This window comes from Sturnira hondurensis, unplaced genomic scaffold (assembly GCF_014824575.4).
Source record: "Sturnira hondurensis isolate 20B ecotype Veracruz unplaced genomic scaffold, ASM1482457v3 Scaffold0006213, whole genome shotgun sequence".
Classification (NCBI taxonomy): domain Eukaryota; kingdom Metazoa; phylum Chordata; class Mammalia; order Chiroptera; family Phyllostomidae; genus Sturnira; species Sturnira hondurensis.
The window spans coordinates 4,660,570-4,687,821 of NW_028078844.1; the positions used below are offsets into that span (position 1 = coordinate 4,660,570).

The following is a 27,252-nucleotide window of genomic DNA, read 5'->3' on the forward strand; positions in this document are numbered from 1 at the left end:
CATGCTTTTCATTTTCACCAACAGCTTTATTGATTTGGATATTTTGAGGATGTGGGCTATCTCTTGCTATTATTGACTTCCAGTGGATAGAAGCCAGGAATGCTGCTAAACATCTTGCAATGCATAAAAAACAGCCCCACAGCAAAGAATTATTTGCTCACAATGTCAATAGCACCAAGAAAGTTTGCAAACCACTTTTAACGAATTTGATCAGTCTCAGCACCTTCTCCCTACATTGCATAACTCTTTTTGAGTTTCAGTTGTGTTTACCTTTCTTGAAATAATAAGGCATAATATGGCAAAAATGTTGCCTATTTTCCTCTACCTTCAATATTAAAATGACTGCACAAAAAATTTACCAATTTTGATGTTTTTTAAAAATGCACACCAATATGACTGCTGTCACAACACAATATAACGAAATTATTTTGAAAAGTTAATGAGAACTAAGCACTACTAGAGCCATCATACAGAAAAAACTAAATGAACTGTTTGGCCAACCCAACAGATTCTGTCATCAATATGATGGTCTTGGCACTTTATATATTATGTTCCCACTTTAAATTAAATCCTATTTACTCAAAAAAAAGAAAAAACAGGCAAAGGCAATGAACAGATAGTTCATTAAAAAAGGAATACAAACAGCCAATAACACCACTGACATACCAACCTCATTAGTAATGAAAGAAATAGAAATTTAAAAAAATAAGGTACCATTTTTCACATATATTGGCNTCCCACTTTAAATTAAATCCTATTTACTCAAAAAAAAAAAGAAAAACAGGCAAAGGCAATGAACAGATAGTTCATTAAAAAAGGAATACAAACAGCCAATAACAACACTGACATACCAACCTCATTAGTAATGAAAGAAATAGAAATTTAAAAAAATAAGGTACCATTTTTCACATATATTGGCAAAGGTTAAGTTAAAAAAAAGATAGTATCTACAGCTTATCAGGGCAGGGCGAGGGGTGAAAGGTGGTCACCCATGTAAAACTAACTGGAAGTATAAGTTGCACAGGCATTCTGGAGAGCAATTTGGCCACACTTATCAAAGCTCTAAAAAAATTTAATCCCTTTGAACCAACCATTCTAATTCCAGAAACTTTCTCAAGAAATAATTAAGCATGTAGCTCAACTGTGGTTATAAGGATAACCACTGCACCACTGCTTAGAGTCTGCAGGCAATCAAAATGTCTAACGAAGAGGAAAAATGAGTAAATTGAGGCACACCTCTCTTGCGGCAGGCAGTGGGCTTCCCCTAGATGCCATTCTCCCAACTTCGCCTTAGCTTCTACTTTACAGAGTTTATTTCCCCCAGAGTGTAAGGATCAGCTTTCTTGGTGATCTAATCTGAGTGAAGGGAAACCGAAGGGAAATATGCAAACTTGTGGGAAATGTGCTCCTTACTGACAAAACTGAGATGTGAGGGGAGAACAACTCAAGAGCCTTTCCTGACTTTTAGATGTAGTTTTATGAAAATCTGAAGCTGGAAGTTATAGCAGCAGCTCTCATGACCACAAAACAAGCCTAAGGCAAAACAACTTGAAGCGGAGGCAAAAAAGTGTCCTTAATGACACCTCTGAACTGTCTGTTGTACGAGATTAATAAATGTTCAAAATTTAACTTTGAGTTAAATTTGGACACTGTTACCTCTGGTCAAAAGCATCCTAACTGATATTAGTCATACAAGAGAATACTTTAGAGCCTGTAACAGGTTTGCCACAGAATTATTTACGAACAGTAGATGTGCAATTTAATAAAATTTACAAAATAGTATGTTCCCATTTTTTATTAAAAATGAAGTATATTGATATTGATTCATTTGCCAAGAAAAAGGTTTTAAAAGTAGTTATATCTGATATAGTTATGCCTGAAGAACCGGAATTTAAATGTTTCCTTATTGCATATTTGCATGCCTCAGAGATACTGTGGGTTCAGTTCCAAACTACCATAATAGGGTAGTCATAATCTTTTTGCTTGTGGAGGGTCTTGCCTTCCATTTGTAAAAAATGTTAACACCTGTGAAGCACGATAAAGTGAAGCACAATACAGCAAAGTGCATTAAAACAAGGCATGCCTGTATCACTTAAGATTCTGCCACCCTTTTCTATTTCTTCTGCCAATTCAATGCAATTCTGAGAAAAAAGAAAAGGTAGACATATTCTAAGCTATCTTGAACTGGGAGTATGCTTTTTTAATAGGAAAGTTGTTTTTCTTTCTCAAAGTCTTTTGTGAAATAAAACTTGATAGTATCAGGCATTTATTTCTTATGAGTACAGAATATTACAAACAGTTTTCACTTCCCTTTGTTACTTATCATATCATGATTTTGTACCATTTCGTATCAGAATTTCTTCTGTGAAGCAAAAACAGTCCCAAAATGAAGGATCTTCGGGGGTCATAGGAACAGCAGATGATATTAAGTCATTATAGGTAAGAATCGTAAACTGCCTCTGGGATGGTTTAGAATCATCTTGAGATGAAGCCTAAAAGGGAAAAAAAGTAGATTATGTCACAGTTACACTGCATGTTAATCTTATGATCAATTTTATAATTAGGAAAATAAGAAGAAAGACCAAATTACACTTCAGTAATACTAAAGTGTTAACACAGTAGGATTTCTAACTGTTTTCACTCCTTCTATTAGTGTTGCCAATACAACAAATTCTGAAAAATATGAAATAACCTACTTGTCACTTTTTGTTTATAACAATAATTTATGGTATTTGTTTAAAATGTAGACTTACTGAATCACATATCCAAACATTCTACTTCAGCAGGTGAGTTAAAAGGAATCCCAAAATATATAAGAACGTGGGTTATTCTGATAGCAGGGGGCCACCAAGCAAATTTTTGAGAAATATTTTAGAGAGTGAATCTGATAAACACGCAGAGATGTAAAACTTCTTTAGGAAATGATTCATTTGACACTAAACTTAATCTGTATTTTACCCTCTGAGGTAGAACCCTTGTTGACAACTGAACCCTGCAGACCTTCTTCAACATCCTACACATTCCTGTAATGGTACTACTTGGATTTTATACAGTACTTTAACAAGGTCAGTACCTATTTAATGTGATGTATGTCTCTCGGATATGCTCATATGGTTGTTATCTCAATTTTATAGATGGAGAAATTGAGGAAGATCAATTGAGGAAATTTAGGAAGATCAACCACTTTTGCACAAGCTCACAATACAGGTTTACACGGCAGTCCTTTTCCTGTTATGTTACTGCTGCTGCCTAAACAAGCTCTCTTCAGGGAAATACAAAGGAAGCACATGTGCAAATGTTACAAAAAATATAAAGTTCTACGGAAATATAGGGTATTTACAGAGAATGCAGGGTTGAGGTAAAATAAGATAGGTAACAAGGACAGGTAACCTTGGTCAGAACATCTTCAGATAATAAGATTCAATTTTAACATGCCATTCCTATTTTTTAAATGTATTTCTTTTAATTTTAGAATTTTTGTAAGAATTTATTTGAACTTACTGAGGATATACACCAGAGAACAAGATTTCAAATGTTCCCCTCTTTGTTGGTTTTAAACATTGCAAAAATCTCTTCCCAACTTTCAGCATTAACTTTATCAATAAACTTGTTTGAACAGAAATCCTAAATTTTGGTATGATCTAATCAGTCCATTTAATTTATTGTTTGTGAATTTAAAAAAATTGGTAAGAATTTACTTGGGCCAACCTACCAACACATGCAGGGAAGCAAGATCCTAGGTGCTCCCCATGCCATCCCTCTTTAGGGAAGATAATCTATAAGGTGTTTTAATCTTTGTTAATCTCTCTAAGGCATGGTCTATAGACTGAGCTATTTTTCTAAAAATAATGATATACGTATATTGATCACACCACAGTTCCTGACACGGATTCTGTAAAAATAATATGCATATAGTTTCAATTATTATAACATTATCAATATTCCTTATATACTGCTGCAGAATCACAACTATATGAAGGCTAAGAGTCCTTGACCCTAAGGGTTTTTTGGTTTTAAAATGTTCTCACTCACCAATTAACAACAGAAGAAAGTAAAAACAGACTGTAATTAAAGAACTGGGGCTGATGCTGTGCCACCATATGATACAAGGCCTCTCATATGTTTGATACTGAAACTTTGGGAATAATTAAGGATAAAAGGGGGAAGGGGCTCAATTTGCTGGGTAATTCCATTACCACCCGTCAACTTGGTATCCTTACATTTAAGATGTTCCCCAGGAAACAAACCACAGTTATGATGACTACGATAGTGATTTCCTTGAATTTCAACTGAAAGTGTGAGTAGTTGGACAGCATTACCAAAGTTTTTTCTTCATAATATCTAAGTATTTGAAATGAAACAGGTAACATGCTTCTTATAATTTTTTGTAAAATCTCTGATGATCTTATGCATTTGATAACAAAAATACTTCTAAATTCAGAATCTAAAAACAAACACCCCCCCCCCAAACTGATACACAGTCGTCCCTTGCTATATCGTGGTTCACTTACTGTAGCCTCACTGTATCGCGGGCAGTAAGTGAACCATAATATAGGGAGGGACGACTGTACACTTCACTGGTGAGTACCCACGTAGAATTTTATATGTTGTTAAAATTGCGTAGGTTTAAGGGTGTAGACAGTGTTTAAGAGCATATTAAGTGTTTATAAGAGTGGGAAGGGTTTACAGGAGTGCAGGAAGGGTTTATAAAGCCTTAATATATATATAAATAATAAAATAAATATAATGCCACTACTTCACGGATTTTCACCTATTGCGGGAGTCTCTGGAACGTAACTCCCGCAGTAGGTGAGGAATCGCTGTAAACCAAATGATTACTTCTATCAGTCAGGAACAAACTCCATATTGATTCATGCTTTTAAAATAAAAGTCAGAGAAATCTTAAAATCTTACATCTTGATGTCTAGATCCATCAGGTTTCCTAAGAGCTACTGCAACAAAATGGTGCTCGTCTATTTTGCTTTCCTGAAAAATAAAACACAATACAGATTAAAAAATATGTAAACTTAGATATTTAAATATGTAAACATCTTTAAAATCTCAACTTCTCTCTCTCTCCACACATACACACACACATTCCCCCACTTCCACTGACCATTTCAGAAGAAGTCAAATACATTTTGACTCTTTAGTCTGGAATATTTCAATATGTATTTCCTAAGTGGAATATTCTCTCACATAACCAGAGTAGTTAATAACTTTGGTTAATAATATGTTGGAATTGAACTTAAATCCACCACCTGTGTTCCAAATTTCTGAACTAATCCAATAACGTCTTTTACAGCATTCCCCAACTCCAATGCAGGAGGCAGTCTAGGGTCAAGTGTTGCATTCAGTTGTTATGTTTTTCTAGCCTTTCTTTTGACATTAATATTTTTAAATACAAGCCATATTCTCCCCTTTACTTACAGAACGCTGCTCATTTGGGGTTTTCCTGATGTTTCTTAACAATTTATAGAACACATTCTAAACCAGAGTATTACACAGATAAAGTGTCCTAACTAGAGGTACCTTTAGCCATCTGCCCTCACTGGTGATGTTTTAATTTTATATATGCTTAAAATTAACATATAAAATCAGATTGCAACACTGGTTTATAAACACTTAGTTAACTACACACTATAGCCTACAGGATATCATGGTGGAATTTTATAGGTAAGACAAAGAACATGCGACTTTCTATTTTCCCCTATGTATGAGACTAAAGGGGAGGGGAGAGAAGAGTAGAGAGCCAGCTTTTAAAAGACAATTGATACTGAAGCTGCTACCAGAGAAAAGTATGAATGACTATTAAAAAAAAAAAGTCAAAATTTTCACTAGAAAGCCATTTTACTAAGACATTCTTCCACAAGACATCAGCTGAACTAGGAAACTACAATCAGAAACTGTTACTTGTATCCAAATTAATAAAAACTAAAATTCAATATGAATTTAAAACATTTAAAGAGGAAAATATATAATTAGCTGCAATATATATCAGAAAATATTTAATACACTATTTCCCCTTTAGCGAAAAAACAGGCTCACAATATTATAAATAAATCTATTCTTTTTGACACACGGTTGTCCTCTCATTCTTTATAGTGAATATATTAATAATATAAACACCATAACATAGAGACATTTTGACTACAATTACTTTAGGAAAAGACCGAAAGACCAGCATTCTACAGTGTCTGTATCTTAGGCAAATATCAGAGATTGTGATCGTGGGCAATAACCAGTTTTCTCATTCAGTATCTGTCCACTAAAATGCCAAGCCCATTTTCTCCTTAAGACTTTAGCTTCCATTTTCCTAAATATTACTAAAAACACTAACCAAATATTCATAAAATCTTCTTCTTTATATAAATTTCACTTACAGTGCTCTTTTGAGGCACCAAGGAAATAAATGCCTCCTTTTTTCCCCCTCTTAGTATTCCGAATTTTACCACATATCCTATGTGGCAGTATCCTTAAGTTCTGCTTAGATGAGGGCAGTATCCTCAGCCTGCTCCATTATTTACTGGAGATACCATACAGCTGTATACTTGGAGTTAAGGTTGGTACATACATGTAGCTTCAACCTCTGCAGGCATTCTTTTAATGATGCCTGGAGAAGTAGGGCTTTTTTTTAGCTTAGCTGCATCAGTTCTCACAATATAAAAAAGAGAATGCAAGAGTCTAAAGTAGTTTAGTTATTCACTGGCTATATGCCTTAATAAAAACCATAGTCTTACAAGGGATTTGTCCTGTGTCCAACCCAGGCAATAGTATTTTCTCAAATGGCCTGTTACTTAAATTTAGTCACCAAGTACATACGGGAAAAAACTTAGCCATGGGGCTAATGGTGTTTGGTCACAACTCTGGCTATTTCAGGAAGTAGTATCTACACAGTAGAAGCAGACAGTAGCCAAGTTCTCTGCCCTGTGCAGATCTCTCATTTGGAGTTAAATATAAAAAGTGGGGAAGGGCTGAACCTTCTTTGTACTTTCTTCTCAGTTTACTAAAGGCATGAGGCAACACGGTGTAGGAATAAAAGGCAACTTATTTTCTCAACCTTTAAACAAGAACCTTTAAACAAGTTCTAACAATTCATTTTTCTCTTTCCCTGGATGAAATCTTGAACAGATCTCCCAAATGACACTTTTAGTCACTCTCACTTTTCAAATTTTCCCTCAGTCAAGGTGCTTTGCCCTGTTTGATCCAAATTCAGTTTCTCACATTATAAAGAGCTTCTTTCTCCACCATCTATCCAGCTTATATCTAATTCAGGTTTGGAAGCTTCCAATGGGGAGAGGAATTGATTTCATCTCTTCCAAACTCCAGACTCTGCCCCCTCTACCCTCATTGACTGTGCTGTCTCCAGTTCTTTCAGTGTGGGTGACTTAGTGTGTATGAGCGCAAATGCAAAGGGGTGAAAACAGGAAGGAAAGGGCAGTGAAGATCATTCATGCCAGGGTTGCATGCTGAACTCGGAGCCCCACCCAGCTGTGTGCCCCAAAAGTAGGCTCTTTACCCAGTAGGGTGATTTGAAGATGCCCTGAAAAAACCCTCCCATCTGCATCCGTCAGCTCCAGGTATGCCTCCCTTAGCTCTATACCCATCATTCTTTCCTCAGCCGCTAGTTTCTGGCTATCCACAACAGAACATAATTCTGTTATGTTCACTCTCTCTCCCCTCCTGTTTATTACACATTTAAATGTGTAATAAACAATCCACATTTAATATATCATGTATCACATATAAATGTATCATACATGGTTTTCTTACCTTTGTAACTGGTACACTGAATTGCCAAAACACCCAGGGACATTTAAAAAACTTAATTATTTTCCATGGCTGCCTTCAAAAATGTCCTGATGAATCTCCCTTTCTAGCTCCTGAACAAGACTTTAAGCAAGCCCCACATCTCTTTGGTCACTTTAGGCGTAAAAAAACCCATTTCCTTCCTAGAACAAATGCAGAATCTTCTCCCTGGCCTCACCTTGCTTTTCTAATCTTTCTCTTCCACTCTGGTTTCCTTAAGGTAGGTGGAACAAGGAAGGGGACGGGAGGAAAAGGGCAGAGTAATGACCAATGCTGTTTAATTCAGTTTTTAGAACCCTGAACATATGAAGTATTCAAAGGCTAGTTTATCTCACCGGGTGGGCATGTGGGGTTCTTTCACAGAACCACTTCCAGTTCTTTAGCCTTCCCTGTACCACTTCCCAAAGCTGCCTCTGCATTCAGACTTCCTATAATTCCAGTCCTTATCAACTAATATAGAGTAGACTGCCCACTGCCTCTTTCTTTTGGAGTTCCTTGGGGTCCTTTCAAGATGCTTCAAGCCCAGTGGCTACCACTTTCCACAGCACCCATTTGGTCCACAGGAACTCAGAGATCTTTACCACCCAAAAAGGTGAGGCCTGGCTGGCTCAGCCATGATTGTATGCCTCTCCCCGCTAGTAGGCCTACTCCACCACTAAGAATGAAGGATCCCCCCAGAGTGAAATGGCTAAGGTTTAACCCTCTAAGTATTAATTTTATATACAATTTTTTAAAGTTGTACTCTTAAAATATCCTAAATATAATTACCCCTTACTTGATAAAATTCCTACCTTACCTGGTTTGTTAGTGGTTTTAACACAGATCTCATTCTCAAAATACTTTCTGCCCCTTGCATCCACCAAAACTACTCTCTTAGTTTATTTCTAACTATATTTGATCATTCTTTTTGTTTCCTCCACACCTGCTTTAATATTAGTATCCTCAGGATGCTAGGCTAGGGCCTCCCTCTCTTCCAATATAGGTAATTTCTCTTTCCTAATACGGCTGCAACTCTAAATCCCAAGGCTCCAACTACCAGGCGTATGTTATGATTATGATGGTTTCCCTCTGACCTGGCCCTTTATTCTATTCATCTGACACCTCAAACTCATATCTGACTTGTTCCCTAGAATCCAGTTTTTCAATAGTGGGTCCTATGTAAGTCACAGAATTGATCATAACATCTTTGACATCTTACTTGATTAATCTCTACCCAGAGAGAATTTGTTCTTAAAATACAAATCTGATCTTATCACTCTCTACTAATACCTGTTAAATTCTTTTCAGAATATTAGTGAATAGTCCCATTTTATCTACTCATCACAAATTCTTCTTGTAAGATTTTATTTATTCATTCTTAGAGAGAGGGGGAGGGAGAAAGACAGGGATAGAAACATCAATGTGTGGTTGCCTCTTGCAGACCTGGCCGGCAACCCAGGCATGTGCCCTGACTGGAAATCAAACTGGCGACCCTTTGGTTCATAGGCTGGTGCCCAATCCACTGAGTCACACCAGCCAGGGTGACTCATCAATAATTCTTTATTCTGGGCACCAAACTTCTCTGAAGATAATTCAGGTGATTATTTCAAGAACAAGCAGATTAGTATACAACCTATTTGCTTGGCTCTGGACACCTGAAACAAGCTGGACCAATCCCAGTAGACCACTTCCTTGGCTGCAATGACTAGTCAGAGGATAAGCAATAGACCCAAGCTAGGCCAGGGAGCTCAGGACTTGGAATAGAAAGGGAGCCCACCAATCTCTGTGGGGTTTTATCCTGTTACATGAGTGATAAGCAGCCATATTTCCAGCTACACAAACCACAGAAGTTAAGAAAGCTAATGTACAAAATAAGAAACAAAGGTGGGAGAAAACTGAAGCCAGGATACATAGAAAGGCAAAAGTAAAATATAAGAGTTCTGAGTTTCCCAGTCCCTAATTCTAGTTAATTCTGAGGCCCAGTTACATGAAACACTCTGGCAGCCTCTATGGTATCATTTGGCTTAAAAGAATTTATGTTGGATTTCTGTTGCAAACAACTAAAAATTGCTAGTAACAGAAATCAAGTACAGAAAGAGAACAAAATCTTTAACTGACCCATAATACCCTGCATGAAATTACGAATCTGACCCGGAACGCCCTCATCACGCAACAGTCCAAATAGCTTCCTTTGGCTGAGGAAAAGGAAAGCTCTTTATACACACAAAGCTCTTTCTACTCCAGAGCCTTTTTCTTCCCATTTTTCTTAACTCACTATGATTAATCTTTCATGTACCAGCTTAAATGCTGTATGTCCTCATGGCACCCTTGACCTCACCTTCTGAGCACTGGGACTAGATTCCAGCTGTGTTTCATTTCGATGGCCGGCCTCCTCAAATCAATCTCACACACATACACAAAATAAGCAAATCCTTGCAGTTACAGCAATTTTGATAAATTTGTTACCTCGAATGCCCATTCTTTTTCTTCTTCTCCATCCAGAAACAAGCGTGTTTCTTTATAAACCTGGCCTATATCCAGGTTTAATGGGGATATGTCAAATTCAAGCCGTTGCAATTCAAATCCTAGCCCAACACCTATGGCTTTTATGAAGCTTTCTTTCAGTGCCTAAGATACAGAAAAACATTTTCTCTTAGAGCTTTAAGTAGATAAAAATTTTCCATAAAAAGCTATAGGCCTAAAACATCTGGATCTTTAACTCTATACTACAATATGTCAACAAACTATTTTTTTTCACTGTTATAGTAGGCATGAAGACAAACTAGCTGTATGACTTTAAGGAAAATCATTCAAACTCCCTGGACCTCCATTTTCTCATGTGTAACATGCAATAATAATAGGTCTTTTAAAATAATTTCGCTTATTTAGAAAAGGCTTCAAGTAATGCCTCTGGCATACAGTAAATTTTATATGCGTTTGTTAAATAAAGCCTACTGTGTGTAAGTTTAACACAGAAAACATTCATAAAAAGTGATAAATAAAATGCCTTGTTCTAGCTTCAAAAGTAAATACCTTCTAACTGAGCATTAAATATGTTAAGTCTTCTTAAATGTCATTATAATATAATAATGTATACATAAAAATCATGCAGTTTCCAACTAATGACCCATTTAACTTCAAACAGTATATGAACTACCAGGTAACAAACTTTTTTGCTCCTATTTTTTGCAAAGATAATAAAATCATCCCAAGTATTTACTTTTAAAATTAGAAAGACATTATACCCAATTCCTATAAAACATATCCAGCTGAGTCCATTCATCCTTAAAGCTTCTGATTGTTTCCCATTCTTTGTTGGTAAACTTTCTTTTCATAATATGAAAGAATTCTGAAATTGAACCACGACCTGTCAATTAAGGAAATAGAGAATTAAAAAGGGCTGTTCTATTACCAAATCTGTTAAAGACAGCACACAAAAGAGCACCACAGGCCAAGCTTACGTTTGAATAATCACAATAATCCTCAACAAAATATCAGCAAATTCAATTACGCTGGGAATTAAAAGAGTAATATACAATGACGAGGCCCTGGCTGGTGTAGCTCAGTGTATTGAGCACGGGCCTGTGAACCAGAGGATTGCGGTTCAATTCCCAGTCAGGGCACATGCCTGGGTTGCAGGCCGGTTCCCCGCAGGCCAACTCCCAGCAGGGGATGCACGAAAGGCATCCATACATTGATGTTTCTCTCCCTCTCTCCTTCCCCTCTAAAGATAAATAAAAAAAGAAAATCTTTAAAAAAAAAAAAAACAATGATGAGCTGGGGTCAGCTCTCAGGAAAAAGATAGGTCAACAGGAATAGTGAAATCCCATGAGTTACTAAATGTTTAAGGAGAAAAACAGTATATATCACAGATGCCCTCCCAAACTGGTAAAATTAAGCAGCCAAACCTGTTATAAATTTTAGTTAAGAGGAAATTCCTATATATGACAGAAAATCATAAATCCTTAAAACTCTTGGAGCAATTCTATTCTGGGGATTAGAATTTTACTTTGCTACATAACAAGAAAAAAAGGTACAACTTCTTTATTATAACTTCTTAAAAATGGGTAGAAGGTTGAAAAGTGTTCTTTAAGTTATCACAATGAATGGAAAAATATACTTATTTCCTTCAAAATAATTAATGTTTTCTAATATGACTTCTCCAAATAAAACAAATTTCAATTTCTATTCTTTGGGGGATACTATAAAATAGGCTCGTTTAAAAAAAATCTGAAATCTATCTCTAACTCCACTGTTTCATAAACAAAATATTACATAGTATTCTAAAAATAAATGACAAAAAGCACAGAATTCTAAGGACCTGACTCCCAGAGTTAAAGGTTAAGACAGATTAAAATACAGACAATGCCTTTTATATTATATTTTCCAAAATATTATAATTAAATGTTTGTCCTTTTTTACTATTATAAGGCAGGAACTTTCTATCATCATCATTTATTCTACAGGCATGCAGACATGTACAAATATTACACAAACAGGTATTGAACTAACAATTAAAAACAAATCAGTCATGGTTCTTGCTCACACACACTCCAGCTTAATGGCCTATCGGAAAGGCTGGCCCAAGGCACATGAACATGAATGTTTACTCCATGAATAACTGAATGTTTATTATTTGGTAAATTATTTTCTAAAAGTTTTACAGCCCTATTCTTTTCCAGAAAACGTCTAGAACATAGTCCCTCTGCAGAGTCTGTTCATGTACTTTGCCTATTCTAACTCCAACTCTCATTTCTAAAATACCCAACTGCAAAATCTGACATTCTTAACTGACTGACTACAACCCTAAAAAGGGACATCTGCCAACATAGCATGTCTGGGAAAAAGACGTCAAATCCCCCGACTTGACGCTTAATTGGCATTTAATCACTAACTTCTCCATGAGAATTCAATAATTAGCACTGCTATTATTATAATTTGCACTCTAAAAATGCCTAAGTGCTAGATGCTGGAAGTATGATAAGCAAAGCACACATGAACCTTATCTTCACAGGGAGTTCATAGTTTCTCCTTCAAGCGACTTTCTACCTTTTTAATCTCATGGCACACATAAAGTAATTACTAAAATTCTGCAGTAAACCAAAAAATACATCTTTTGCTGATCTGACAAAAAAATAAATATAATTTTGACTCATTCACACCAAGGGAAAGAGGTCAGTGCCCCAGACTAAACAGTCAGGTATTGCATGTTTTAAAAACTCTTGTGCCACACGGGTTGAAAATCCTTCTTGACTGTTCTACAGTAAAGAAGTAACTTTCCCGTAGTTATCTCAAGGGTAGAAAATATTGAGCCAGCTCTGCCCCAAATTAACATTCCCCCACCATCCCCATTTCAAAATAGTCAAAAAGTCTCCTCTTGTTTAGCCAGGAAATATTTCCAAAAACCCTACAACAATATGTGGTCCTTTAGTTCAAGACAAAGGTACTCATTTATTTTGAAGTTCATTAGACTCATTTAATCATCTGTTGTCTCCTTAGCCCTCTCCTCTTCAAGAAGAATAACATTACATTTTATGAATCCAATTAGTGTCTACTGTTTTTTTATAGTTAAAATGATTATTTCCTTAAAGTAGCCTGGCAAAGCTATAAAGTCGTTTCATGCAACAGCATTGAAATAATAAACTGTGATCTTAAGAGTCCCAGGACTATGAATCCCTTTGATAGTCTGGTGCCTATCCCTTAAGGCCCTTAATAAAAACCATCTTGTTAAAATGCAAGCATCACTAGTATATTCTGACTTGACAAATTACACAGTAGAGAAAGTAAAGCAAGCAACCTTGTATAAGTCATCAAAGTACATCTGAAGACTTTAAATAATGGAAGCACTATAGCTATATAAATCATGAACTCTATCCTCCACAGATTCTGGCACAGTGTAAATAATAACAATGGGAAGAATAGCTACCTTGGATTTGGAAAACAGCAGTATATAAGTTGAGTGGAACTGTAGTTTAACATAATACTATCTTAAAAAGATATGCTTGTTGTTATCTACAGAGCCAATTTCTTTGTTGGTTTCTTTCAAGTTATAATTTCATAACACTCTGATTTTTAACTAAATATAATAGGGCAATCAAGGGAAAAATTTAAATATGCATGCTAATAATAAACTGATTAACATAAAAAGCAATCTAGCATAATCACTAGAAAGCAATCACATAACTGATTATGTGCAGCAAAAAGTATCTGATACGAGTGCATTTTCATACTTTTGAGAGCATCCTATTTATTTCACAAAATAAGAGATGTGACAGCAACAGAAAAAGATGGTTTTGTAAGTATTCAGCCAAAGCACGACAGCACCACACTGTGGCATTACAGTGGAAATACACAGTGGGTGCGTACTCTTTTAAGTACTTTATCTGGGAAACTGGAATTAGGAATACCAAATAGCATATTGTCCTTCAAACTAACTGAAAACAGCATAATTACTGGGTATATAAGTTGGCAAAGCCACCTATAATACCATCACATATTCATGACATTACATGTCATATTCATTTTAATCATTCTATTATTGCACATGAAAAAACTTAAGTATACACATAGGACAGACAAAAACGACCAAAAATTTATATAGAACCATTAACCAAGTTTTAAAAAGTAGATCCCTTATCTTATAGCTTAATCTTTAGGGAAAGCAGTGTTAGATATCAACTAAATGTTCCCAGTAATCAACTCCTCAAGGTCATACACCGACTGGAAACATATTCAACATACAGTAGAAAGGGAAAGCAAAGTAATTTGTAGGTAACACCCCAGGTGCTAGTGCAAGCCTATGGGGAAGAAAATTGGACAAGTACCAGAACCTTAAGGCCAACCAACATCAATCTCTTTCCAAACAACGTATCAGCATCTCAGTGAAAGTTTGCCTCTCTTCTTCCATCCGCTTGCTTCACGTAAGGAGATTGAGCTTTGGATAATGAATTGTTCTAGAAATTCTAGTAGTTTCATTCACTAAGTACTGAATTACTTGTGATCTTGCTTCCGTGGGATGTGACAGTCTTCTAAAATTTCAGTTAGTCTGTACACAATAATGCTTGACTTATCAGCTCACTTGTCAGGGAATTTTATCCAGATACAAGCCCAGAATAAAAAAAAAGAAGTCTGAGCTGCTAAAAAGGGTTTCACACGCTACCACAAAGCATGTAGTATGTTAACAAAAGAGCCCCTTAGGCCCTCCATAAAAGTAGCTCATCACAGAAGAAATCACGACTGAGGTTTGAAACTCTCCACCACTGAAGCAGTCCTAAATTACAGGAGCTTTTCGTATTTTTATTTAAATAGCATTTATCAATACCTACATGTATCAACACATACAGGCAAGAAAAAGGCCTACAGAGTTAGGGCTACCTAGCTACAAACATGCTGTCTTTCAAGTAAAAGGAAGGACTGTGAAAGCAGGGTAAAGGGGCAAGAGCGGGGCCAGGGCCAGTCACCCTGAAGAGCCAGAGGACAGAGCAGGGAGCCACAAAGCATTAATCTCAGGCCTTGACACTTGATGGAATTTGTTCTGCAGGCTTTGGAACTTTGTCAGGACCCATGAGCCTTTTTTCTTCCACCTTCTCCCTTTTAAAACAGGAATGCCAATCCCATGCCTGCCTCACCAATGTACTTTAGAAGCAGGTTATCTGTTCTCTTATAGGTTCACTGATGGAAAAGGAATTTTGCCTCACATTCCATCATACCCAGAGTTTCACCCATACCTGACTTAGATGATTCAGATAGTGAGATCTGGAACTTTCTGGGTTGATATTTAGATGAGATTTAGGTTTTAAAGTTAATGCTATAATAGTTTAAGACTTAAGGATGCTGGGATGGGGTGAATTTATTTTTTATGTGAGAAGGATATAAATTTGGCAGGGTCACAGGATAGAATGTAGTGGGTTGAATAGTGTCACCCAAAGTTCGTGCCCATCCAGAACCTCCAAATATGATATTTGAAAATAGGTTGTTTTTTTGCAGGTGTAATCAAGTCATAATAGATTAGAGTGGCCCTATTATCCAATGACTGGTATGCTTGTAAGAAAAACTATTTAGACACACGGAGAACCTACAGGGGAAAAGGTCATGTGAAGATGAAAGTGGAAAATGAAGTGAGACAGGTCCAAGCCAAGGACTGCCAGGAAACCAAGTAGAGGCACAGGAGTCTTCCCCAGAACTTAGAGGGCACATGGCCCTGGCAATACTTTCATTAACTTGTGGCCTTCACAACTGTCAAACAACAAATTTCTGTTGTTTTAAGACAGCAAGTCTGTGGTACTTTGTTAGGAGTCCTAGGACACTACTAGCACACATGAATGCAATTTAACTTAAACACACAAACACAGTTAAACACTCTTAAGAGCTTTAGTGTTATGGACTGGAGTCAAATGTTCAAATCCTGGCTCCCTCACTTCTTTACTGTTACTTAACATCACTGTGGCTATAAATTAGGGACAAAGAGTTGGGCATATTAAGGAATAAACATGTAAAGTGCCCAGAACTATTAAGTACTTAATGTGAGCTGTAAGGTAGTTGGGGTAGTTTTATACATCCTCTTCTGTGAATTGTTTTATCAAGTCCTTGACCCATTCATCAAGTAAGTCTTAAGGCATTTTCCTTTCAGTGCTCACAAATATTTTATATATTAACAACATTAACCTTTTTCTGTTATATTTGCCACAAATATACTGCACGGTCTGTGAAAGAAAAGATGTAATATGAAATCAATCACATCTGCTGACTTTGTGGGGTTTTTTGCCCTTTTGAGGGCAAAATGCATCCTTTTTAAATAAGTCTGACCAAATATACATTCACTACTGTGTTCCAATAATTGTTTTTAAAACCTAACTCTAACTACTGGCATGTTGTTATATAGAGTGAGATAAGGACCTAACAGCTCTGTGATTATTTCACTCGTAAAAAATGTTGATTGGTTACAATCACATTCTTTTGTTACCTCTGTAAATTAATACAATATTGCTCAAACATTAATGTGTCTAACAATCACCAGGGAAATTGCTTACATATAGAACCCTTAGTTGCATCTCGGAACTTCTGGTTCAGTAGGTCTGTGGTTTCAAAATATCTATGTTTTTAATAAACATTCTGGCCTATTTTAATATTTTGACCACCATTATAGAAACAACATTCTATACTTGTAACAGCAACAATTACCACAACAAACTTAGAACTAACATTTATCAAGTACTTAAGAATTCCATGTGCTTTATATGTTTTTTCCTATCTACTCAATTCTGATAGGTAGATAGGAAAATTCTACCACAATTCTGGTGGTAGAATTGTTTAGCTCCAGGATATAAAATACCCAATATACACATAGTACAAATTCTAGAGGAATTAGACAAATATAAAAAGATACAATTTTAGAATAAAATACAAGAGACTCTATAATGTACAATTGGGAGTAAATATTTTACCAATTAATTTTTTTCTAACAAGATGAATTCAGAATTTTTCAAGGAAAAGGTTAAGTATATTTAAGTAAAATTCATATACCAAAAAATAAAACCAAATTCAAAAAACAATATATAGACACTGGGCTCTAATACTTAATCCCCCTAGTTTTCTATTCTTCTAACATCACACTCTTGTTTACAATGTCTAGTATTTTTAAAAATGGTAAATCTTCTTAGACATCAGTTCCTCCATAAAAACTAAATAAACTTAACTGAGTTCCACAGAATTTTTCAGATTTTATAACTGCAAATCCTTAAACAGTGTCAATAAAGCCTAGTATTAAGAGGCCATACACTGTAGAGCAAAGTGCCTAAATATCTGGGTTTTGTAGTATGGATTCAAATCCACGACCTTCTCCTGTTCAAGCCACCTTGAGCAAGTGTCTTAATCTATTCTATAAAATTAATAGTACAGCTGGCCCTTGAACAACGGAGGTTTATATATAACAAAGGTCCACTTACAGGTATATTTTCTGCTGTACACTCGGTCTTCCAAATCTGAACGTTTCATATCTGTGGATTCAACCAACCACAGACAGAATTTTTGACCCAAGGTTGGAAAACCATGGATGCAGGGCAGACTGTAAGCATCACTCCATGCCATCTTATGTAACACACTTGGGCATCTGCAGATTCTGGTATCTGCAAGGGTTCTTGATACCAGTGCCCTGTAGATACCAATGGGTAACTACAGCCAAGTTCCTGGGAGAGTAAAAAGTTACACAGATTACCAGCTGCATGGGAGGCTGGTGTTCCTGAGCCCTGCGTTGTTCATGGGTCAACTGTCCATCCTTGACTTAAGTAGATAAAACAAGATAATGCTCACAGGCATTTAATGGTGTCACACACATAGGCACTACTCAATAAATCCTAGTTCTATGTTATGACCCCACTCAAAGCCCATTTAGTAACTGAGGAGGCATACTCCCTGCCAGTGAAGACCGGGTTTTCAGTAAGAAGTTCTGACTACGAAGGGAAGTGTCAATTTACTGACTTATTTAAGCTATTTAGGGGCTCTAAAAATCCTAGCTTTAAAAAAAAAAAAGAAGCAAGCTTAAGCACAACATGCAAAAATGCTTTAACTACCACATTCTGCAAAATGCAGATCTATAAGAGTATTGATCAGATATGGCCTAGACAGAAATGATGGTAGAATAGACTGGAGCAGGCACAAAGCTGAAAAGTGAATAAGAACTGAATGGAAGTGGAGAAGGGTAAAAGCTTGGGAGATAAATGGAGAGTGAGGAAGAAGACTCAAAGGAAAAACTATTTTTTATCATAACTCACTGATGAGAAAAGTTTATAGTCTGGACCTCCAGCCAAGATGGAGGCATAGGTAGAAACACTGTGCCTCCTCACACAACCAAAATTAAGGACAGCAAAGATTTAGAAACAAAAACACAACCAGAACAGACAGAAAACTGAACCATGCATTAAGTCCGATGACGACCATTCATCTAGACTGGTAAGAGGAGCAGAGCCAGCGGCTGGTGGAGAGGGGTCCCGGCAGGAAAAGGCAGTGACGGGCACCCAGGCAGTGTGGGTCTAGCAAACCTGGGCCCGGGGAGGAAATGAGCAGACCCAGTGAGATGTGTAAGGCGGTTGGCTGACTGAGGTCACACATTCATGCTCAGAAAAAACAGGCAAAAACAGGCAGCGAGACAGACCACACAACCCAGGGTCCCAGTGCCAGGATATAAAGCCTAAAAGCTTTGGCTGAAAACACTTGTGAGGGCTCAAGTGCCAGGAGAGACCCCCAGCCTTACAGGGGAGTTCATTGGAGAGACCCGAAGGATCCTAGAACATATACAAGCCCACCCACCCAGGAACCAGCACCAGAAGGGCCAAATTTGCTTGTAGGAAGCCGCAGAGGGGACTGAAATCCCAGAGAGAGCAGAGCAAGCACCACTGTTACCTCTCTGATCCCGCCCCCACATACAATGTTACAACCCAGCAACTGAGTTGCCCCACCCTGGTGAACACCTAAGGCTCCGCCCCTCATACATAACAGGCGCGACCTGACCAAAAAATTATGGCTCAAACAGAAGAGCAAATCAAAGCCCCAGTGCCAATACTTTTAAGCAACCAAGAGATAACCAACTTATCAGACGCACAGTTCAAAATACTGGTGATCAGGATGCTCACAGAACTGGTTGATTTAGGTCACAAGTTAGATGAAAAAATGAAGGGTACACTAAGTGAAATGAAGCACAACGCACAGGGAATCAATAGTGATGGGAAGAAAACTGGGACTAAAATCAATGGAGTGGACCAAAAGGAAGGAACAACCAACCAACCAAATAGAAAAGAATGAAGAAACAGGAATTCAAAAGAGTGAGGAGAGGCTTAGGAACCCCCAGGACATCTTTAAATATTCCAACATCTGAATTATAGGGGTACCAGATGGGGAAGAGGAAAAGCAACAAGAGGAGCAGTTATTTGAACAAATAATAAAGAACTTCCCCATTCTGGCAAAAGAAATAGACTTCCAGGAAGTCCAGGAAGCTCGGAGAGTCTCAAAGAAGGTGGACCCAAAGAGGAATATACCAAGGCACATCATAATTACATAAGCTAGGATTAAAATGAAGGAGAGAATTTTAGAAGCAGCAAGAGATTAAGGGGATAGTCACCTACAAAGGAGTGCCCATCAGACTGTCAGCGGATTTCTCAAAAGAGACCTTGCAGGCAAAAAGAGGCTGGAAAGAAGAATTCCAAGTCATAAAAGGCAAGGACCCACATCCAAGATTGCTCTATCCAGCAAGCTTTAATTTAGAATGGAAAGGCAGATAAAGTGCTTCTCAGATAAGGTCAAGTTAAAGGAGTTCATCATCACCAAGCCCTTTTATGAATTGTTAAAAGGACTTATCTAAGAAAAAGAGGATAAAAAATATGAACAGTGAAAGGACAGCAAACTCACAGTTATTAACCACCACACCTAAAACAAAAACAAACTAAGCGGACAGCTAGATCAGGAACGGAGCCACAGAAATGGAGATCACATGGAGGGTTAGCAATATAGGAGTGGAAGGAGGAGAAGGGGGGAGAAGGTATAGAGGAGAAGTAGCATAGACAGTAGGTAGAAAATAGACAGTGGGGAGGGCAAGAATAGTATGGGAAATATAGAATCTAAAGAACTTGTGACACATGGACATAAACTAAACGGGGGGAGTGGTGGGGGAGGGGGTGTGCAGGGTACAGAGAAATGAAGGGGGGAAACAAGACTACTGTAATGGCATAATCAATAAAATATATTATAAAAGTTTATATTCTAACTAGTATCTGATACAAATACCATTTTTCATTGTGGTTATGTACCTTTTTCATTTTTCAACAAATTTAGTATTTTTAGCAAAATTGAGAACTCCTATCATTTGTACATTCAATACATACTGAGCTTCTGCTATATGCTAGACCCTTTAAGTACTAGGTATACTGTGGCAAAAACAAAACAAGCATGACTCAACTTATCTAATGACGGATAACTAGCAAGTCAGTCATAGTTACAAATGAGAAGGACCATGAAGGAAAAGAAGACCAAGTGGTCAGCAAATGGAGAGGTAATGAGAATAAAATATGGTCATGTTAAACAGACTGGATTTTATTAAAAAGCAACCTAATAATTTTAAGACAACTGCTGCAGGTTTTATTTTCTTTAAAAAGACCACTTCAACTCTGTAATAACTCGGTGAGTACACAAGTAAAAAGGGGGAATCAATTCGGAAGCCATTAAAATATTACAGGAGATGGATTACAGTGTAAGGAGACAAGTAACAGGCCCTGCCACAGTCCTAGCTATCATGTACTATCATCATTTACTCTATACTTACTGAGCTTAATCTACATAACAGTTGTTCTAGAAAACAGCTCTGTATTATTTCAAAGCTATTAAATTAGTATTAAATTTCAAAATAGAGTCTTTTGTGCTGCCAATTAATACTCAGCAAAGTTTATAATAAGAATGTAAAGCCACAGGGGAAAAAATTCTTGGTCATTTCCCAAATTTAAACCACAGTTTTTAGATTGTATTTATCTTATCTTGCCTTGTTTTGTAATTACGATATATAAATATGGTAGATAAAAATTAAAAAACAACTAAAATTTTATTCCAAATTGGGTACCAGAGTGATGACCTACAAAACACCTTTCCCCCAGGCTTAGGAATGTACTGCCCTGCCAGTTTATTTATACCAGGGTCCCCAATATCCTGCAATTGCTCTTCTCTAGACATTCATTAAAACAAATATTTATTGAGTACCAAATAGGCACCACTTTTAAAATAAGGTTTCTTTCTCCATTTATACCAGGGTCCCCAATATCCTGCAATTGCTCTTCTCTAGACATTCATTAAAACAAGTATTTATTGAGTACCAAATAGGCACCACTTTTAAAATAAGGTTTCTTTCTCCATTGAGCAAAGACTAAAGTGGTGGTTGCAATCATCTCCCTAATTGTGGACACCTGGCTAGAAGGACCCCAAAGCTTCCTAGCTCCATTAATGTATTTTTGCCAACCCTGCCATAATAGCCGGGAAAGGAAAACAGAACCTAGAAGAAGTGGATAATTGACAAGAAGGAAAGACTCCACACGTTCCAATATAATGTTCACCTGCACACAAAATGGGAGTATAAAACTGAGTCTTTCAATATACAAACGATGCCTACGAAGACTGACTCCATCTTCAGAGTTGACAATCTAATAATAATGTCCAGTACAAAGTACAATATACTTGCTGCTCTCTAAGTTTTACCCTCCATCATTTCGTAACTTTTAAAAACACCCCTTGCTCAATTTCCTCACTTATTCTGATAAGCACAGCAATTCAAATAAATCTCCAGTGAAATAAACCAGTGTCTACTTGCCACCTCACTGAGAAATGATGTCCATTCATACTTTAGAAATTGAGTAATTTCAGTAACAATAAAAGCGACGACCAGAAAATATCTCTTGCCCCATATTTTACTGGCTATATTGCAGCTTTTTGCCAATAAACCAAATAAGACAAGGCCTGGGTACTATGATTAGTCAATTAATGCTCAATTATCTTCCAATCACTTTCCTTTTTTTATTTATCTTTAGAGGGGAGGGGAAGGAGAGAGGGAGAGAAATATCAGTGTATGGTTGCCTCTCGTGCCTCTCCCACTGGGAACTGGCCTGCAACCCAGGCATGTGCCCTGACTAGAATCGAACTGCTATCCTCTGGTTTGCAGGCCCACAGTCAATCAACTGAGCTATACCTGCCAAGGCCTATCATTTCTTATAAGTTTCAATTAGTAATTACTTGTTTATTTAGTACTGACCACAGCCAACACTGTCCATCAAGGCAACTGGTAATAAAATCTGTGTCTTACGGTAAGGCATAATTTCCAGGTGGCTAGCAACCTGATGAGCCAACCTTTGCTGTGTAATTATGCTGACTAAGGAGCAATGGCTTCTCTGATAATTTCTGATTTTAGGTAAAGCTCATGTAAGTACAGCAGAAAACTTATGAAAGCTTATGGGCTCATTCTAATGTGCATTCTCAATCCTCTACAGCAGTGGTTCTTTCAAAATAAGCCGTCTATATGAAACTGCTGAAAACTAGATCTTCTCCTGAGAAAAATGTACACAAAATACAGCAAATAATTTTAGTAAAGTAAAATAACTTGATGCTTATCCAGGGACCCAGGTAAGGAATCCACGATCACTTACTTATCACTTTGCTCCTTGTGAGCAAAGTTAAGAATAGAGTTGTAATAGAAAGGTTTTATGAGCAAGTCAGAGAAGCAAGTAGCTTGGGGGCCCCAGGCAGTGTAGCTCCATTGGCTGGGTGCTGTCGTGCTAACTGAAAAGTCCTCAGTTTGTTTCCTGGTCAGGGCACATGTCTGGGTTGCTGGTTTGGTCCCCAGCTGGGTGTACCCGAGGTAGGTAATTGGTGTTTTTCTCTCATATCACTGTTTCTCTCCTTTCTTTCTGCCCCTTTCCCCCTCTCTCAAAAAAGAAATAAAGAAAAAGTAACTGGTGGGAAAATTCAAAGTAAGGACAAAGACAACAAAAATGAGAGAGAAGATTCACAGCCATACTCTGAAGCCTTGCTCTGTGTGCATGAGAATGTATATATAAGCACATTGACAAATGTATATATAATTATTCATTGACAAATAATTATTGGGAACTATGTAGCTAACATAGTTCTGTTCTCTAAGGAAGAGAGGAATGACAGTCAATCATCCTGATAATCATAAACAGATTATGGTACCAGAATGCAGGAGATACATTTAATGAGGGTCTATAACAAAAGAACCTAGTTTAAAGGTTCACAAAGGCTTCCCTAAAGTAAGAATGAGGTGAAAGGTAACCAGTAAATAAGTATGCAGAAATACTTATTTACTTATCTATGCAGAAATTGGGGGTGGGGGTGGCAATAACGTTAATAAAAATCTTCCATACCCAGGGAATCATAAGCAAAGATCCTGAAGTTGCATTATGAAATGAGAAGGATGTCTCTCTTATTAAACTGCTTTCTTCCTGGACTGTTACTTATCCTTTGATAAAAATAACAGTATATTCATTTTAGGTTTGGGACAATTAAATTGAAGAATATATGTAAAGCACTTGGTAAAATGCCTTGGCACACATAAGAGCTTGGTAAATACAGTATTAGTGATGATGAAAATTATGGTTAAGAGAACCTGTGTTCTAGTAAAATTCTCTGGGCATACTCAACCCCAAAATAAATGTTAGCAGTTCCTACAGCCACCAATTACAAATTCCTAAAGTAAAATATAAGCAACTTAAATATTTTAATAATTGCTTGCCCTTCATTTCTACTTATATAAATGTGCTACAAAGAGTTCTAGATGTGGCACAAATACATGTTATCTTTTCCTAAGAACTACAATATACTTTGTCATTGAGATAATTCACTGATAAATTCTGGGAAATAAGTGAAACAAAGTTCTTACAACATTAATTACCACAGTTTTGAATAGAATGCCACTCAAAATTGATTGGAGTCCAGTTAAGTCCAGTAGATCCAAAACTATTGAAAAACTATTGTTTAAAAATTTAAGTCTTCCAAACATTTCAAATTCAGTCTTATTTAACCAGCTGAAGTGTAATTCAAAAAGAAAATCTTTACATTTCACTTTGTCTCTGACAAAGCATTACCTCATCACTCCCTAGTAATAATGAATCTATCCTTTATTTAAGTCTGTTAATATTCAAAGAAATACGCCTTTTTCAGATATATGCTCTCTCAGATACACCTCTGAGTATTGAGCATATTTTTCCTAAAATTTCATCTACATTTCCTGGCCTGAGATTACTCAATAAATAGGTACGGATGGAGACAAGGAGATACCTAACCCTTGTACTACAAAAATGCAACATTACCTGGAAAACTAGTTTTCATTATATCAATTCCAACTTGTAGCTCAGGTTCAGCAGCAAGGACAGCATAGTCCCCTTGATGAGAGATGTTAAAGTTGAAATTGGGGTAAGGATTCAATGAGTCTTTTGCAAGAACTGGTTTTCCCTTTGGAGTTCTTTGCAAACGAATATTATTCCAAGGGATATTCAATTTCTCTGCAATTAATTTCCTTATCATGAGACGACCAGCCTGTTAAATAAAACATAACCATTCAGTAGATATACAGGTATCCTGCCTGTAACATACAAAGTCAATTTTTGTGGTTTTCAAAATATTTTTTAAAGTTGTAAAAAGTATATTGCATCAAGATTTAAGCAATGCTTAAGAAGGTAAAAGTTAATCTTAGCAATTTCCTCACCTGAACAGAAAACCAATGTTAACAAGTGGGCATCCTTCCAGTCTTTTCTTTAAGTATCTAAATATACGCTCATGTACGTATGATTTTGCTATCTCCATGTGAGACCCTATTGTATATTCTATTATGTATAACCCTTTTAACTTGTTGGGGATTATTTCATATCTGTACATAACTGTCCAGTCTGTACCGTATTAGTTGTAGCATAATATTGTATTTCATAGTATCAAGAAAGTTTAAATGGATTTGTTCTAGTTTTGTTATTACAAATAATTCCCTAGTGAGTAACCTTGTGCCTATATCTCTGCGCACACATGCAAGCATTCCTAGGTCCTACACATCAGTGATTTTCAACCCATGTACTGCCAAAAAAATTTTAAAACACGCAATATCTGGCTATTTAGTTAGGGGCACTGAACTCTTTCCCCTTAGAAAAACTTTCTGGTGTGAGGCAGACTTTTAGTAATTAGTCTGTGTGTGCTGAGATGAAAAAGGTTAAAAATCACTGCTATATACTCATCACTCCGTTTCAACAATTAGCTATGCATGATCTACTTTTTTCCACACATCCCCTTACCCACTCAATCCCACCTCCACCTAATAATTAGGAAAGGTATTACTAAAATCACACAAAAAATAACCAAAAATACCAATGGGTATAACAAAGTATATAGTTTGTAAAGTATCTTTCAAGTTTTCTTCTTCAATTCTAACACTTTTAGAAACTGAAGCACTAAATAATATTCACCAATGTCTTCAAAAAATATGAATTAGCTCAAATTTCAAATGAAAGGTTTCTCGATATAGGGACAACTTCAAGGAGAAAGTTTTTCTTGAAATGATAGTAAATTACAAGCTGTTTCAAAATGCCTTACAGAAAAGTAATTTTGAGATCCAACTTTCCATTTGTTGCTTAAAAACATGTAACTAAAATAAATAATTATATTTATTGTTTCCCAAGCTATGCAGCCAGGAAGGTATGCCTGGGAAGCACACTGTCCATGGCTTCAGCTTCTCTGGTAAAAGGAGGCTGGTCTGCGTCTCTTCAGTTCCACAGTGTGCACGAATAAACGAAATAATGAAACTGGAGGGCAACCGCGCCCAAGGTTCGTGCTGCCTGTCACCACTCAGTCAAAAGCCGAGACAGGAATTGGATTAAAATCACGCTTTTATTAATATCAAAGGCTAGCGGTCTGAGGCGGTGGCGGGTTAAAATCCTAACATCTACCTTATCTTGAGGTTTCAGAATCAAATTTATATAGGGGAAACGTGGAAATTTGGGGAGGGGAAATTCCTGCTGTTTCTCTAGAGAGGAGCTGAAAGGGAAGTCCCCAGCTCCTTGTCAAGCTGGTTCCTTTGTTCCAGTGTTCTCGGGCTGTAAATTGCTCAAACTGTTTAGCCTTGTTTAATGTTCTTTTCTCAGTTTCCCCAATCCACTTCCCCAGGAATTTTCCTAGTTTCTTACTATCCTACCTCAGTCATACCACCAATATTTTTAGGAACCTATCACGTGCAGGGCACCCTTGCAGAGTGGTGGGCTATTTAACTGGCAGACTAAGTAGGTGCTACGGGCCCATGCAGAAAAAAAAAAGGATAAAAATATAAAAAATACTCATGGAGAGGAGAGCGCCAACCATTTCGTAGGCCCTCCCTTCACCTATTCAATGGTTTAGTAGGGTCTCTATTTCAATTACAACATGGGAGGGGCTCATTTTTGCTCCAGAGCCAGGCCTCCGAAGCAACTACAAAGGCAGAAGAGACCAGACCACGCAGACATTCCGCAGGGCCGACCACTCTAGCCCCGCGCCTGCCCCAAGTAGGCTAAAACGCGGGCGTCGGCGGTAGGATGCGAGGGAATGTCCACAGCTCGGCCCACCTCCCCCAAAATCTCCCTCGGCTCAAAATACCACAGACGAATAGTACCATGGCTGCCTTAGCGTCCCGGGCAAAGACGAACTGGCCAATGCGCTCCTTTTCCTCAGGCTGGATCGATCGAACAGCCAGCAGCCACTCGGCTCGGCTCGGCAGCCAAGTGCCGCAGGAAAAGGCCCAGCGCACGCCCTCCATGGCTGAAACCAAGCAGAAACGCCTGGCTTGGAGAACCATACACTAAAGACGAAGCTCACCACCAATACCACGGCCCGATTGCGCGGTCGCTGAAAGGGCCCCTCCCCCTCCTACCCGGCATGCGCGCGGAGAGGGCGGAGCATCGCGTACGT

At 37.3% G+C, this 27,252-nt stretch overlaps 1 protein-coding gene across 1 annotated transcript; it reads right to left on the reverse strand.

The window, feature by feature from the left end:
* Positions 1-856: 856 nt before the first annotated feature.
* On the reverse strand, positions 857-27,207 carry AASDHPPT (aminoadipate-semialdehyde dehydrogenase-phosphopantetheinyl transferase). The gene is made up of 6 exons (XM_037047733.1): positions 26,957-27,207; positions 24,642-24,867; positions 11,034-11,155; positions 10,255-10,416; positions 4,915-4,986; positions 857-2,492 (listed from the first exon to the last, which is right to left on the reverse strand). The coding sequence occupies exons 1-6, from the start codon at positions 27,137-27,139 to the stop codon at positions 2,328-2,330; spliced, it is 930 nt and encodes a 309-aa protein (XP_036903628.1). The 5' UTR covers positions 27,140-27,207; the 3' UTR covers positions 857-2,327.
* Positions 27,208-27,252: the final 45 nt, after the last annotated feature.

Coding starts and splice junctions, on each gene's coding strand:
- AASDHPPT (XM_037047733.1), bottom strand. CDS start 27,139: ATGGTTCTCCAAGCCAGGCGTTTCTGCTTGGTTTCAGCCATGGAGGGC. Junction 10,417..11,033: donor ATATGTTTTATAGGAATTGG/GTATAATGTCTT, acceptor TCTGTATCTTAG/GCACTGAAAGAAAGCTTCAT. Junction 4,987..10,254: donor AAAAAGAATGGGCATTCGAG/GTAACAAATTTA, acceptor TTTATTTTTCAG/GAAAGCAAAATAGACGAGCA.